Below are 15,428 nucleotides of genomic sequence, written 5' to 3' on the forward strand. Positions count from 1 at the left end.
AAAAAAAAAAGAAAACTTAATAATACGCGTCAGACGATATGCAAAAAAAACCACCAAAAGGATACGCTGAGTTATCACAGTTTTTTTTTTTTTTTTTTTTCTTTCCTACATAAAAAAAAAAAAAAAAAAAAAAATGAAGGGAACTTTGAACGATAGCCGCGCGAGCTCCTTCAACGGTTGTATTGCAAACGAACCGTCTGACGTGTCACGGACAAATTGGAATCGTTCTAGCTAACATTCACGAAATAGTTTTTTTTTTTTTTTTTTTTTTTTTTTTCAAATAAAACTGGGCGAAAGAGGCACAGCCTTTTGTTACATTAGAACAAATAAAAGTATTTTCAGTCTTTGCACCAGAATGCGCTTCTCTCGTGCTGCTAGATGGCGATTTTTTATTTTTTTAAGTTTTTTTTTTTTTTTTTTTTTTGATATTTGATCAAGCGTGTAGAATGCCCGCAGCCGGACTCGAGTCACGTTCCCGCCGTGCCGACCCAACCGCCAGCCACTAGGAGAAGAGCAGATGTCGTCTCAGTTAAAAAAAAAAAAAAAAAAATGAAACTGGTGTGTACAGTAAATATGTGATGAATAATAACGTGAATGTTGTTTCAAGAAATTCTGTTGAAGAAAAACACGTCGGAGTCGTATAGAAACGGCGCGACCAATGTCGTAAAAATCGTTCAAATTGAAAATTGTTTCGTGCTGTTTGGACGAGAGTTTGCAGGCCTTGTTGTTGTTGTCTGGCGCATTTTTGACGATCGCCTGCTGACAAGGACGTTTTAACGAGAGCCACTTTCGAAAAAGAAAAAAAAGAAGACGACAGCTGGTCAATGTGATGAGACATTTCCTGCATATTAGCAGGTCGACAAAGACCCCTTCCGCATGACCTTTTTTTTTTTTCTTTTTTGTTCAAAGGTAAAATAAAAGATCTGTGTAAACAAGATGGCAACTGTGGGAGATGCGGAGAGCTCGTTACTTTACATGTCCGTTGGTCGAGGAAAACAAAGAAGACGGGCAAAAATAAAGATAAAACAAGAAAATCGAATAATAAACACACAAAGTTAAAGAAAAAAAAGAAAAAAGGGCGGCGACAACATTCCAGAGTGCCCTGTGGGCGACCTTTCTTCTTCTCTATGTGTCTGTGTGACTCTCTTCCGACCAATTAAAAGTAGCTAGGGACCCCACTTAAGTGCTCTTTTCCCGGTCCACGGACGGACATTTTCCATGTATTTTGTCCCCCCCCCCCTTTTTTTTCTTTTCCTTTTTTAAAAAAAGAAACAAAAAAAAAAAAAAAAAAATGTCGTTGTTGTGTGTGCAGGGGGGTTGTCGCATTTCTCTCTTTTTTTTTTTTTTTTTTTTATTCTTTAACTTGTGTGTCCATCTTCTTCTCCACCCATCCATTAAAATAATCATCCGCGCGGATGATTTGGTCATGCACTTTTTTCCGAGTCGCTTGTCTCCGGTCTGCTCTGGTCTGAACCCACCCCCGCATGTGTAGGACGTGGCCATCCGTCCGACTTAATTGAGCGGATTTAAGATGCGCCAACTGAAGTCTGAAATAATGCAGGAAAAAAAAAAAAAAATAAATAAGAGGACCCAATGAAACGTGGAGAAATGCATCATTCATCCAGCGTTGCCCTTCTTCTCGACCGTGACGTCATCAATGAATGGACGTCAATCACCTAGAATGAATGAATGGCTTTTTTTTTCGTACACAGAGCTTATATTGATCCAAATGAATTCAAACAAATTCTATTTACAGCGCAGCATATATTATAGGAGCATACACACACACATTACATATAGTTTTCAAAATGTATTTTTTTTTTTTATTTTGAAAAAAAAAAAAAATGGGCGTTTTCTTTTTCCATTTTTCTTCGAAAAATGGAAATGAAAAAAAAAAAAACACGAGGGAATCGGCAAAAAAAAGGATCGACACGAGAAACCTTTTTGCAGGTAAAAAAAACAAACAAACAAATGATATAATATATATATAACGTGTGTATAAGGCCTAACTATTTACAGCAAATAGTTTAAAAACGCAGCCACGCCCAAATTCATTTTTTTTTTTTTTATTTTTTTTTTTTTTTTTATTTTGGAGGGGGATTTTGCCTCACGTTCTTTCAAAGAAAAAAGAAAAATGCGTTTTGGAACGTGACACGGACGCCAAAAGGTGAGGCAAAGCTGACAACGTTTTGCTACGTGTTTCTCGTAATGATTGAGATGAGATGGGTGTGAAAATGCACGTCATGGAGTGGGGGATGAGTTTATAATTAAAATGGCACCAGAATAAAAAAAAAAAAGGGAGAAAGAAGAAGAGATCGCAACGAGAGAGCCAGCTGACTTGATTCACCAACAAAAAGAAGGAGGGCATTCATGATCATTTCCAATCGAATAATAACGAGTCAAAAGGTCAACCTATTTTTCTTGTTCGTTACGTTTGGCCTTTCGTGTCATCGGCTTCAACGGCTGAATTATAAAGATTTGTTTTTTTTTTATACAAATGTCAATTTCAAAAGGTGGGGCGAGGAAAAATAGTCGGAAAAACGTTTGTCCGTTTGTCGAATAACAACAAAAAATGAAATGGCCACTGGGTCGAAAAAAAAAAAAAAAAAAAAAAAAAAGAGAGCTGGTCCAACGCATATCGTTAAAACGTCAAATCACCTGTTGCTTAAAGTGTTTTCCTTTTTTTTTTTTGACGATAAGCAAGTGATTTCAATCGCCCCCCCCCCCCCAACAAAAACAACGAAACAAAACTAATGAGAGTTGAGAGAGAGAAAGAAAAGAGTTTTGGCATTTGAAATAAAATTTTCTGAAACAAACAGAAACAAAAAAAAAACAAAAAAGGAAAGGGAAAATGCTCAAGTGGTGGGATGAAGTCGAGTGCTGCCACCCGAGTGATGGTGGCCCGTGCAGGCCGTGACCTCGCGCCACTTGGGGTCGATCTGCGTGACGCCGTGTCGGGCGCATTCGTGGGCGTAGGCCGTCAACGCCTCGCAGTAGCACTGTTTGCCGGACGGGCATTCGCACATGTCCAGCAGGCACGATCTATTTTTGCAATTGATTTATAAAAAAAAAAAAATGAGACTCGAATAAAAAAGGGAAAAAAAAAAAAAAAAAGAAAAGACGAGCGACTTACTTGAAATAGCGAACGGGACTGACTTGCGGATGGCACTGGGCGAAGGTGGCCGCTTTGAGGACGCTGCACTCACGGACGGCCCTGATGCGGATGTGCCACTGTCGTTGGCAGAGCGGCTCTTCTGCTGCGCTGGCCGTCGTTTTTTTGCTAGCGATAGCAACAGACGAAGCGGACAGGGAGGCGGACGACGACGTGCTGGCCAATTGATTGGGATGCTGTTGTTGTTGTTGTTGTTGTTGCTGCAAGCGACGCTGACTTGAGCGATCGGCCGAACTGGAAGGCGGTGGTCGCTGTTGGCCACCTGGGCTGGGCCCGCTACTGCAAGACTTGGGTCCGCCCACTTTCCAAGAGGCGCCAAACTGTTCGACGCTGGTGGCCAATTGACCGGACCGCATGCGCAGATCGTCGCGCCGCCTGCCGTTGAAATTGCCGCACAGGCCGCAGAGGCGCCGCTTGAACGCGGGCGGCACCGTCACTTCTAAAAAGCTCTCGCCGTCCCACAGCAATTTCACACCTAACATTGACATTTGTTTGATTCATTTGTTTTTTTTTTCTAAAATAAGAAGAGGGACGCCCAAAAACTTACCGAGATTCGTTCTGACGACGACGCTGTAACCCTCCTGGACGACGGAGAGGACGCCGAGACTGACAAAAGGCAAAGAGACGCGTTTGTGGTTCACCTTGACTTTCATGTTTTGTCCGAGCGTCACTTTCAAATCTTCGATCTGTTGTTTCCAAAAATGCATTTTTTTTTTTTTTTTTTTTTTTAAATAAATCAACTTTGAAAAAAAAAAAAAAAAAAAAAAAAAAAAAACTTACGGTGAGCGTGACGGTTTTTGTCCAGGAAAAGGAACGCGACGAACGGGCGTCGTTGGTGACCCGGACGGAAAAACTGTCGTTGCGGCAGTCGGACGTCAGCAGGTACTTGCACGCACCTTGGAAATTAAAGACACGTCCATCGAAGGTGCGGTAATGAGGATCGCCAAAGACCGTGCACACGGCGTCGTCTTCCACGCATTTCGGGCAACACTGGCCCGCTTCTTTGACGGGATGGCGGCCGGGCGGACACGCTTGTCCGCCGTTGGCTGCCTGTAGCGGTGACTGGACGTTGTTGCCACTGGCCGACGATGACGATGAGGAAGGAGCGTCGGAATCGCTCGATTTCATTTTGCGTCGGTGATGATCTTTAGGCCGGTAGACGGGGCATTGCTGGACGGCGCAGCGGACTTCGCCCTGCGAACAGCTGCACTGCGTACAAGGATCCAGCGACCAACCAGCTCCGTTCTGTTTTTTTTTTTTGATTTCATTCAAAATAAAAATCAAATTTTTAGTAATGTTACATTGAAAGCACCGACCATCAAATCGAGTTCAATTACAATTTAAACGCTGTTTGTCCTCTTTAAAATTGACATTTTTTTTTTCCCAGTCGGACAAAGGATCATCACCTAGTTTATAGCCCCCCCCCCTGACTTAAACAAGGCCCTTTTAAAAAAACAAAACAAAAAAAAAAAAACACGCACACAAAATGAATTGAAGAGGCGCGAGTTTCAAAATGTGTGACATGTTGGCTTCATCTTCGATGCCAAAAACAAAACAGGAACGCATTTCTCATCGTAGGTGGCATCATCATCATCATAAAAAAATAAAAAAAAAAAAAAAAAAAGAAGCTCATCCCTTTAATGTAGACGGGCGGTATATCCAAAAAAAAAAAACAAAAGGTTAATCGCGTCTTAAGTACGTCATCGAGCCGTGGCGCTGCAGGTGGTCTTTTTTTTTTTTTTTTTTTTTTTTTTTTCCCGTCTGTTGGTTCAATGCGCCAGGTAAAACCGCACAAAGAATGTAATAACAAAAGAGGCAGCAACAAGCGAAAGGATTTGTTTTGATGGCCTTCCCCTCCCCCCCGTTGTTGTTTGTGTTGTAATCAGAGCGAAAAAGAAAAAGAAACACCGTCAAACAACAAACCCACACAAGTCGTTTGTGTTTTGTTTTTTACCTTAAAAAAACAAAAAAAATAAAGGAGGAGAAAGAAACTGACCTGATAAGTGACGCCACGATAGGCGCAGGTGAGGGGTCGTGATGCCGGCAACGCCGTCGGCGTTTGCATGGCAGGTTGTTGTTGCTGTTGTTGTTGTTGCGACACTTTGCCGCGAGTGGAAAGCAACGAAGAAGAAGAAGAAGAAGAAGAAGAGACGGCGGCTTCTTGTTGCCTTTGAAACGAAGCGACGACGGCCATGGCCGACGGTTGGGTCGACGATTTCGATGGCACGGCGTCGAGCGGCCAAGCCAAAAGGGGCGGAGCCACCGTGATGGTGGCCGGGTGAACGTTCGGGCACGACGACGACGACGACGACGACGAACCGCCACCGAGTCGTCTGCTGTTGTCACGCAGACAGACGGTCGTCGAGTTCGGCTGGCACGTGCAATTCGTGCACGGATCCGGCCGGAATGTGGCGCCCAATTCAAATTGCTTCTTGCCCATGTGGCAAACGGCGGCGGCAGACGAGGCCGGCTGCACTTCTTTGCGCACACCTTGGCAGACGGGGCAGCAAGCGCCCGGCTGGAGCAGGGCTTTGTTAGCCGGACAGGGCAGGACGGGGCACGTCTGCCGCGTGCACATCATGGAGCCACCGGGCAGACATTGGCACTGCGTGCACGGCTCTGTTTGCGGGTCGGGACTGACGGCCGGCTGACCTTCCACCATCGTCACGTTGCGTCCATTTTGCGCGTCGTCGTTCCACTGGCAGTCGTTGCAGCGCGGGCAGCACTCGCCCGGCCTGACTGGCAGCAACTGTCGGCAATGGCCGTCGCTTGTCGCCTCGTCGTTCCAGCGACACGTTTGACGAGACACGGTTACTACACCGCCCTGACATGTCATCGTCTACATTTTTGGGCCAGATCAATCAAACATTTTAGAAATGCGTTTTTGTTTTGTTTTTTTTCCTTTCAAATGCGATTATGCGTACAATTTGTTTTTATTTTTCTTTCTTTCTGGTTTTGGATGGAGAGCGTGAGTCATTTGGTCGTGACTCACGCTCAATAACAAATAAAAACAAAAAAAAAAAAAGGGGGCCAATCAAATGCAAATGAAAGGTCGTCTCTTTGTATATGGCTTGTTTTTTGTTTGTTTTTAATTACCTGACAGGGATCGTCGGGATCGTTCCACTGGCTGCCGCTCTGATGGTGAACCCCTTTGTAATAGCAACCTATTTTTTTTTTTTTTTTTTTTTTTAAATTGAATTCAATTAAATCATTTCAACGTTGTCAATCGTCATAAACTTACACAGCAATAAGGATTTAAGAGAAAAAAAAAAAGTGGGGGGGATAGTAATTAGTTTGAATTATGAAAAAAAACAAAAAAAAAAAACAAAAGAAGAGCGACGGTGAAACTATAGCGGAAGAATGTCAAAAGGTCGGCCATCAAACGGCCGGAATGCCGTTGCCGACCGCATTATTGAAGCCATGGGAAACTATTTTTTTTTTTTTTTTTTTTTTTTTTTTTTAATTATTTGATTTAAAAAAAAAAAAAACAAGGACTTTCTATTCCTTTGTTTAACGTGTGTAAACAAAAGGATGGAGCCTTTAAAAACCAAAAAAAAAAAAAAAAATTCATTAACATAACACGAGCAGTGTGCGGTCATCGGCAACCGCAACTGAGAGGGATGAATCAAAGTCGAAATATGCAAATTGCGGATATGTATTTTTGGTACCTTTGCAGACTTGGCAGCATTTGGCGGCGCTCTTGTTCTGTTGCAACACGACGTAACAGTCGTCGGTACTCGGGCAGATTTCCTTCTTGCACTGGACGTGGCCATCCTGGAATCACGAAAAACAAAATCCATTAGTGTGTTTTCTTTTTCTTTTTTTTTTTTTTAAATAAGACCATGTCATTAAACAGATTCCCCCTCCCCCTCCCACGTAAAAGGATCCAGTTCATCAAATATGGGAGGTAATTTCATCTGATTGAGAGCACACAATGTCCCCACCTTTTTTTTCTTTTCCATCCGGTGATGCAGTGCCGACAAACAAGCAAAAAAAAAAGGTATCGTTGATACCACCGGTCGGAGAAAAAAAAAAAAATTCGATCCGGATTATTGAAATCGAAAACCGGATTCAAATTTTTTTTTTTTTTTTTTAGGAAGGGGGGGGGGGGAAGAGAGCGACATTGTAGACGATGCATCGACGTATCACAAAAGAATTTTGAAAGAAATTTTTTTTTTGTTTTTTTTTTAAACCCACATCATTAAGAATCAATGAATGGAAATGGGTTTTCTTTAAACAAAAACTCGAAATTCTTTCCGAAAAAAAAAAAAAACAACAACAAAAAAAAAAATGAAACAAAGAATTGCTTTTGTTTGAGATGGAGTATGGGGGGGGGGGGTCTATGAGAAAGAATTGGGGCTTGGCAGCGCACAGCAGGTGAATATGAATTGATGATTTCTTTCTCAGGTGATCGCTCTGCGTGTTAGCAAAACCGAAAAATGCCCAAGACACCCCCTACCCTCTTTTTCTAAGCAGAAAATGTGAAAGGGGCAGCTTAAATGGTTCCACGGTTGAATAGCGTTTCTCTCTACAAACGAGTGGGCGGTTGTATTTGCTTAGCAGTTGACAGTTTGAAAAGAGGTGGCGGGGGGGCTGGACAAAAAAAAAAACAAAAAAAAATGTTCTTATTGCCTTTCGAAAGCGGCTGTGGAAAAGACCGTTGGAGTGTCTCTCAAATAAAAATAGCTCCCCTTCTTTGTTGAAGCCCAATCCAATAAGACTACGGTACTTGAACGGCCACACCAGGTATTTTATGTGTGTGGGGGGGGGGGGTCACGGCTCACTTCCGTTCTCTATTTGCCCAAACAACTCGAATTGATTCACGGGGCCGTTTGGGTGACGCAAACGATTCCGAGTGCTGGATCAACTGATAACGAGTTGCAGGTGCACACATGCCAAATGGATTTCGCGTGAATTTTCCCCTTTTGGAAAAAAAAAAAAAAAAAAAAATCAAGTCGTTTGCATGCCACTCAAGTCGGGGGAGGTCCTCCTCTTTGAGTCCGTGATGGCTATCTATCACAAGGGGGGGGGGGGAAGCTTAAAGTCTACATAGAGTGTTTTAATGGCTTTTTTTTTTTCTTCTTTATCTTTTGCCCTTCTATTGAAGAACAGAGTGCACAGCCATCGAATCAAACGCTTTTTCTTTTCTTCTTTGAGAAAATGGGGCCCGCGCATCAATGAAACGGCTTAGCTCTTAATCCTATCCATTCGTCTTAAGCTGATGGGTGTCTCTCTTTCCCATTTTTTTAAGGCCCGGATGTTGTGATTGCAACTAAACCTATCTAATAATTTCAAAAAAAAAAAATGGGTTTCTGTATTTTTTTTTACAATGAAGAGCGTGACTTGTCGTGTGTTTTGTGTAGTTGCGTCGGGAGTCACGCTTCCAGTCCCGTTTAAAAAAAAAAAAAAAAAAAGTAATTTCTGTTTTTTTTTTAATTTAAATCACATTTTCTCGTCAAAGGATGAAAAATGAGGAATCGATAAGAAGACCACCCAACAAAATTTTCGTTGCCCCCCCCCCCCAAAAAAAAGATGATCAATTTTCTTGCCTTTTGTGCTATTGATGCACCCCTTTCGACTGCCCCCCACCACCACCATCACCACAAAAGAAAGAATGTTGATTTACCTTGCACATGCAGGTCATGCAGGGGATGAATTCTTCGACGATTTTCACGACCACCGTTTGTCCCTCGTTGGTGCAGTTTTGATTGGTCGCCGTTAAACTGGCTGCATCCAAAAATAGAATAAATCAATAATGAAATTCAATCTATTTGCTCAAGAATGAAAATGAATTGAAGGCGATAGGGAAGAGGAAGCCGACAGAAAGACAATCCTTAAACCACATGCACACACACAAATAAATCTCACAAAGGAGGCGAACATTTTCTCCCTGTTTTTTTTTTTTTTTTTAAATCATTCGGCTTCTATTATCTAAGAAATAAAACAAAAAATGAAAAAAAAAAAAGGGAAAAACAATCAAGTAGAAAAGAAAAAAGGCCGCACCACTTTTCTTTCTCTCTTGCCGCTTCTTTTCTTTAACAATCGTTTTTGTGAAAAAAAACAAAAAATAAGAGACGAGTCAATCGTTTATTTTCACAGAGGGGGTAGGGCAGGCACTAACCCCCCCTCCTTTTTCATCATGTTAGCTGTGTGTGTGCAGGTTTCACGGTTGTTTGAACCGTTTGACGATGAAGAGGCTCGACTTTTTGTCTTGACCTTTTTTCTTTCTTTTTTTTTTTTCAATCATGTCGGCTCTTTGAGCTGATAGATGGCGTGCACGCACGTCATCCCGCGGTGCCTGGGAAACGGCACAAATCTTTTTCTTTTTTTCTTTTTAAGTTGAGGTATGCACGCAACCCCCACCTTTCCATCACACCCCCCACTCGCTATACTTAAAAAAAAAAAAAAAAAAAATGCCTAACCTCCCACCTGGAAAATTGGATTTTTTTTTTTTCTTCAGCTTTTAAAATAAAAGAATATTTGCTTTTGATTGCGAAATGAATAGGCGTAAATTGTCAATGTTGTGGCAAGCCATTCTTGTTTCACTTTGGGAAAATTCAAAAACACTAAACCGTTCTTTTCTTTCTTTCTTTCTAAATCATCAAAGAGCGTTCGCATTAGGCGGAAGGCCCCGTGGAACACAAAGTGGGCGGAGTTGCTCAAAAAGGTGGGAGTTGAAGAAAAATGTCCTGAAGAAAAAAAGAAAAAAACAAAAAAACAAAAAGAAAAGAAAGAAAAAGGTTGAAACGAAGCCGTCCGCTACGCGCGCCACACGCAAATTTGTATTGAAGTGGTGAGAACAAGTCATTTCGCGTAACGCACACACACACACACACACCAACAACATTCTTGGCCATGATGGTGATGTATCGACCAGGATGTGTGTGTGTCTTGTTGTTTTTCTTCTTTGAAACCATCCGGTAAGTGATAAGAAAAAAAAAAAAAAAAAAAAAGAGGCAGACGTTTCACACAGCGACAATTCGTGTCGGTAGGTGGGCGGCGGCGGCGGCGTCGGCCTTCGTGATCAAATCAAAAGCGATGACAAAGTGCATTGTCGTCGTGTAGACGCGCCAGTCAAATCATAATCACACGAGCGTGCGCAAAAAAAAAAAAAAAAAAAAAAAAAAATGGCACAAGATGTTTGGACCGGCGCGCGCGCGCCCATTTTCTTTTTAGCCGTCCCGGGTCCATCGCGTGTCACGCCAATTGAATGGATGGATAAATAATAACATCTCGGTGCGCGCGAACAAAGGCAGACGCTTGCCAACGACGTCACATAACAATGAATAATCAAAAAAAAAAAAAAAAAAAAAAAAGATAAAGAAGGGTGTCGTTTTTTTTTTTTGGTCAGGTGACGACCTTGGAGGTTCCGTTGTGCCGCAAGGACGCCAAAAAGGGCAACGTTTCATTTTCTTTTCTTTCTAGTTTTGGCCCGATGATGAATTTGAAAATTGGCCGTCGGCTGTGCCGTACCGCACGTTTTTTTTTTTTTTTTTTTGACGTAGCGCGCTTGGCCACACTTTTGACCGCAATCAATGACGCCATTGGCCTGGCGCCGGCCCACTCTGTTTTTTTTTTGTTTTTTTTTTTTTTTTTTTTGCTCTCCGCGAATCCATCAAACTCAATTGCTCCTTGGCCGTTTTTTGTTTATGGAACGCAATTTTTTTTTTTTTTTTTTTTTTTTAAATCACACCAAATACGTTGCGTGAAAACAAGTCGTTGAAATCAAACGGACAAAACCAATGAAACCAAGCAAAAAAAAAAAAAAAAAAAAAACAACGTGCCCAAAAATGGCGAGGCGTCCATCGACGTCTATGCGGATGTTTTCCAACCATTTGATTATCGCAACAAAACTTTTTTTTTTTTTCGTTTTGATGGCGAATTTGCGAGAAAAAAGAAAAAACGACGCCGCATTCCACGACATACCGGAAAATTCAGGCGCGTGCGCCCGCTTTTCGTCTGCTGGCTCTCTTTTAAAAAGAGAAAAAGAAAAAAATCAAATCAAATCAAATATATATCCCGCTGAGAGGGCGAGCACAGAGAAGCTGATCAGACATTCAGGTCCCGAACGGACGCGCAGCAAAAAAAAAAAAAAAAAAAAAAAAAAAAAAAATTATTGGCCACAGCTGAGCAGACTATTGGGAGCCCCCCAGACTGAACGATGCAAAAACAAAAACAAAACAAAAAAAAAAATGACTCCCGAAATAGCTGGCGGGCAAACGAACAGCAGCAGATCTTGTTTGCCCCTCTCTTCTTTTTTTTTTTCACGTGTGTGTGTGTGTTTCAACAAAGTGACAAAGCAAAACCGACGATTAGCTTAGCGATCGGTAACTAACAGGACGAAATATTCAAATGTCTGGCATCACAAAAAAGGACCTTGATGAGCAGGGGACCTTTGACGTCATCCTCTAAACGAAGCGGAAGTGGTAAAAAAAAAAACCTTTTTTTTTTTTTCAATTCTTTTTTTTTTTTTGTTTTGTGCCGGCAATAAGAAATTGGTGTCGACAGGAGGCCGCCAGGAGTCACATGTCGTCCTCGTGTCACCTCCCACTCGTCTCCTAGCAACCGACGTACACAGTGCCAGAAGAATACGAGAGCCTACATTTCCTTTTCTTTCATTTTCCCTTGTCCACAACAAAATCAAATTTGTTTCTTTCTCAAAAGAAGAAAAAAAAAAAAAAAATGTTGAAGTTTGACCCGGATCCGATGACGGGAGCCAACGTTTATGACACTCCCGCGTGAATTCCATCACATCACCACCATCGAAAAACACAACAACATCGAGAAATATTTCTTTGGATTTGAAAAAAAAAAATATAGAAATAAATGTTTGTTTTCTTCTAATGGATGCGGTGCTGCATCCGGCCGATAAATCAAGACGACCTTGCCCACATTTTGGTCAGCTGTGACCATCTTCTTTCATTTACAAAAACACTCATTTTTTTTTTTTTTTTTTTTTTAATATAAAAAGCGATTGTTTTGAGCAGCCGGGTCTCTCTCCTCATTGGCCACCTGTATTCATTGGGCCACCCTTTTCGTCGGTTGCGTTCGATCTGTGTTATTCGGCCTGAATTTGCATACACGGCGCTGCGTGCACCAGCAGCAGCCGGAACCGACACAAGACGAAGCAAAAAAAAAAAAGAGAAAACTCGTTCCCTCCTTCTATACTTGTGTACATTTTTTTTTTCTTTTACCTGCTGCAGGCAGCAGAACAACACAAAACGAAGCGTGCAGACACACACAAAAGTGTTTTTCTTTTTTTTTTTTTTTTTTCGCCTGCGTGCCCAGCCAACAAACTGTTGAGCTCGACACCTTAAAAAATATATACAGTTATTTTTGTTTTGTTTTGTTTTTTTTTTTTTTCAATTCTTTTTGCTTTCTTAGTTTCACAAGTGCCACTTTGTTTCTAATTGCAAATTGAAACGTGCTACATTCCCGCCCTTCCTCCCCCCCCCCTCTTAAAAGAAGAAGAAGAAGAAGAAGAAGAAGAAGAAAAAAAAAATGGTGTTATCGATAAATCTTAAAGGTTGTGTCAATTGAAAGTGTGGGCGCCCCGAACGTCAGCAGGAGCCACAGACGATCGGGGCAGGAGCTCTCACACACGGCCAAAAGCGATGCCTTTTGATTGATGCTCTTTTCTTTTAGGGGCCTCTGTCCGTTTCAGACGAACGCAGATGCAAAGAAGAAGAAGAAGAAGAAGAAGAAAAACACAAACAAACCACAAGAGCAACGAGACGGGGGCCAAAGCTTTGGCAATAAAAAAAAAAAAGGCGGAGGCGGGTTGCCAAGGTAACCAAAACCTTGGGTCTTCACACACACACACACAAAAAAAAGGCGAACGAAAGATGGAGAAAAAAAAAAAAGGCGAACGATAGACGCTCGCGCGCGCGCGCGCAAGAGCGATAGAGAAAAAGAGAAAGAGAGAGAGAGAGAGAGATAAGATGATGATGAAGAGACTGTGCGTGCATGTAAGCAAAGCGAGTTGTCTGCTGGCCCCAGCTGATGGAGAGAACACGAAAGAGAACGAGAAGAGAAAGAGAGAGAAGGTCGCCGCCGGCCTTGTTTGCTCGATGATGAATATCACCTGACCCCTTTCGAAACACACATACACACGAAAAAGAAGAAGAAGAAGAAGAAGATCGAGACGTCTATCTCCAAACTAAATAGAGCCACGCACGCATACGCACACTCTAGCAGACGCCAATTGGCTGTGCAAAATAGATGGCAAAGACAAAAGAAAATAGGGACGATAGTTTTCGTTCAATCGAAAACGGTCAAATGCAAATGAAATGATTTCAAGACTGACCGATTTGAATGGCGTCGGCACCGTTCGGATGACGGCTGATGAATCCGGCACCACGACCGCCGATCAACGACGTCACCAAAACAATGGCAGAAACGAAGCAGACGAAAAAACGAGCCGTGGCCATCGACAGTTGGACGACGCCGCACGATCGAGCCATTTCTCTTTCGCAATTCGAATTTTGAACAAAGAAAATATTCAAACACGACGACGGCCACACACACACACACAGAAAAAAAAAACAAATCAATCAATCAATCAAAAAAAAAATGGCGTGCACTTGAAAAAAAAACAAAAAAAAACATCGACGGCCAAACAAAAACAGCACGACAAGTTTTTCCAGTCAGGGTCCAATCAGAGAATCGAGTTTGTTTTTTTTTCTTCTTCTTTAGCTAGTTCAACAAGTTAAAGAGAGGAGAGAAACGGGAATTGGCGCCCCGTTCATCAGGAAACTTTCACCCGAAAACAACATTCAACTTGTTGTCGATCGTTTGATGTTGTTGTTGTTGTTGTGTCATCTACTGCGGCAATTCGTGTTGCATCTCCACTCCACTCGCATCGCCAAACAACGAAACGCACTTTTTTTTTCTTTTTTTTTTTTTTTACACGCACGCACACTGAACAATCACGCGGGACTCTTGGCTCAATGTTGTGCTGTCGTTTTCTTTGAAACTAGTCAGATTTCAAAGGGAAAAAAATGGACAATCAAATGGAGTAGGTGCCTCTGTGTGTGTGAGAGAGAGAGAGAGAGAGTTTTGGCATGGGCCAAGTGCAAAGTTCGTGAGTGTGTAGCTGTCCCGTCCGATGGCCGACGATGTTGAGCCCCAACTGACGGACGAGAACCGACCGACCACTAGTCCAACCCAAAAGTAAAAGACGGTACCACAAGCAAAGCTGCTGCTTGCTCGCTCCTACTCACACTCGACTTCCAAGTCACACAATCTCTGTAAGCTCCGCCCACTTTCTGCTCTCTAAGCCCCGCCCACTCATTGGCAATCCGCCCCAAAACAAAACGAAACCAAGGGCCCCCCGTTTTTTTTTTGTTTTTTTTTTTTTATGCGCTGCCTCTCTGATTCAAATCGCCTACGCTCCAACCAAATTTGGAATCATTTGACATTTCCGTGCGTTTCTTCGTTTTTTTCTTTTCGAAATAGATTATGTATTCATTTAGTCTAGCATTATCACACACACAAACAAAACGAATCGCAATGGACAGATCAAAACAAGCGCAGACGTTTGAGTTTCGACCAAGCGGAATGATGCCCTAATTAGCTGACGCATCACGTCTCACACATGTAACTCTCCCGATCAAACGAGAGGCTATTAAAAGACTTGACTGCAACGCCTCTTTTCCCTATTTTCTATTCGGTTAAGTAACACACACAAATGATTTTTCGTGTCATCTTGATTAGACAGTTCTGATTTCGGCCTCAAATTGGGCACCAGCAAGAGAACCATATAAAAAGCAGAGAGGTCATTCGAGGTCGTTTCATTATCATATTCCATCGTGTGTGTGTGTAATGTATACATTACACGTAAAGGGAGTGTCAGTTTATGCGCTCGTGGCTTGTAAACTGTAAACAAGCCACAAACAAGTATAACGACGGTGACATACGACTTTGTCCCTTCGCAAGTCGGTTAACAGCTTCCCTCCCCCTCGGCTTGTCAATCGGATTATAGCACATCTTTTGATAATCGTTTTTCACTAGGACAAACAAGACACCGATCTCTTAATCCCTCCCCTCCCCCTCTCGTTGGCTGTTAGCTTTCGTTCGCCGGATAACAGCACGTTCTCGTGATTATCCATTAACAACTGGAAAGAGAAGGTCACCTTTTTATTTTTTTTTTTTTGCTTGTTATATTAGGCAAATGGAGTTGCAAATAATTCAACGTTTTCGTATAAAAAGTCTGTTAAAAGAGTCAGGACATTCTTTGGAGATTTGATAAGAACTA

The 15,428-nt window shown here is 42.1% G+C and overlaps 1 protein-coding gene across 1 annotated transcript; it reads right to left on the reverse strand.

Annotated features, from left to right (window-relative positions):
* Positions 1-1,866: 1,866 nt before the first annotated feature.
* LOC130698462 (kielin/chordin-like protein) lies at positions 1,867-14,323 on the reverse strand. The gene is made up of 9 exons (XM_057521111.2): positions 13,479-14,323; positions 8,799-8,899; positions 6,841-6,946; positions 6,269-6,336; positions 5,169-6,011; positions 3,953-4,417; positions 3,720-3,858; positions 3,134-3,647; positions 1,867-3,042 (listed from the first exon to the last, which is right to left on the reverse strand). Exons 1-9 carry the CDS (start codon positions 13,633-13,635, stop codon positions 2,856-2,858), a joined length of 2,580 nt encoding a protein of 859 aa, XP_057377094.1. The 5' UTR covers positions 13,636-14,323; the 3' UTR covers positions 1,867-2,855.
* Positions 14,324-15,428: the final 1,105 nt, after the last annotated feature.

The sequence above is a fragment of the Daphnia carinata genome, chromosome 3 (genome assembly GCF_022539665.2).
Source record: "Daphnia carinata strain CSIRO-1 chromosome 3, CSIRO_AGI_Dcar_HiC_V3, whole genome shotgun sequence".
Taxonomy (NCBI): Eukaryota; Metazoa; Arthropoda; class Branchiopoda; order Diplostraca; family Daphniidae; genus Daphnia; species Daphnia carinata.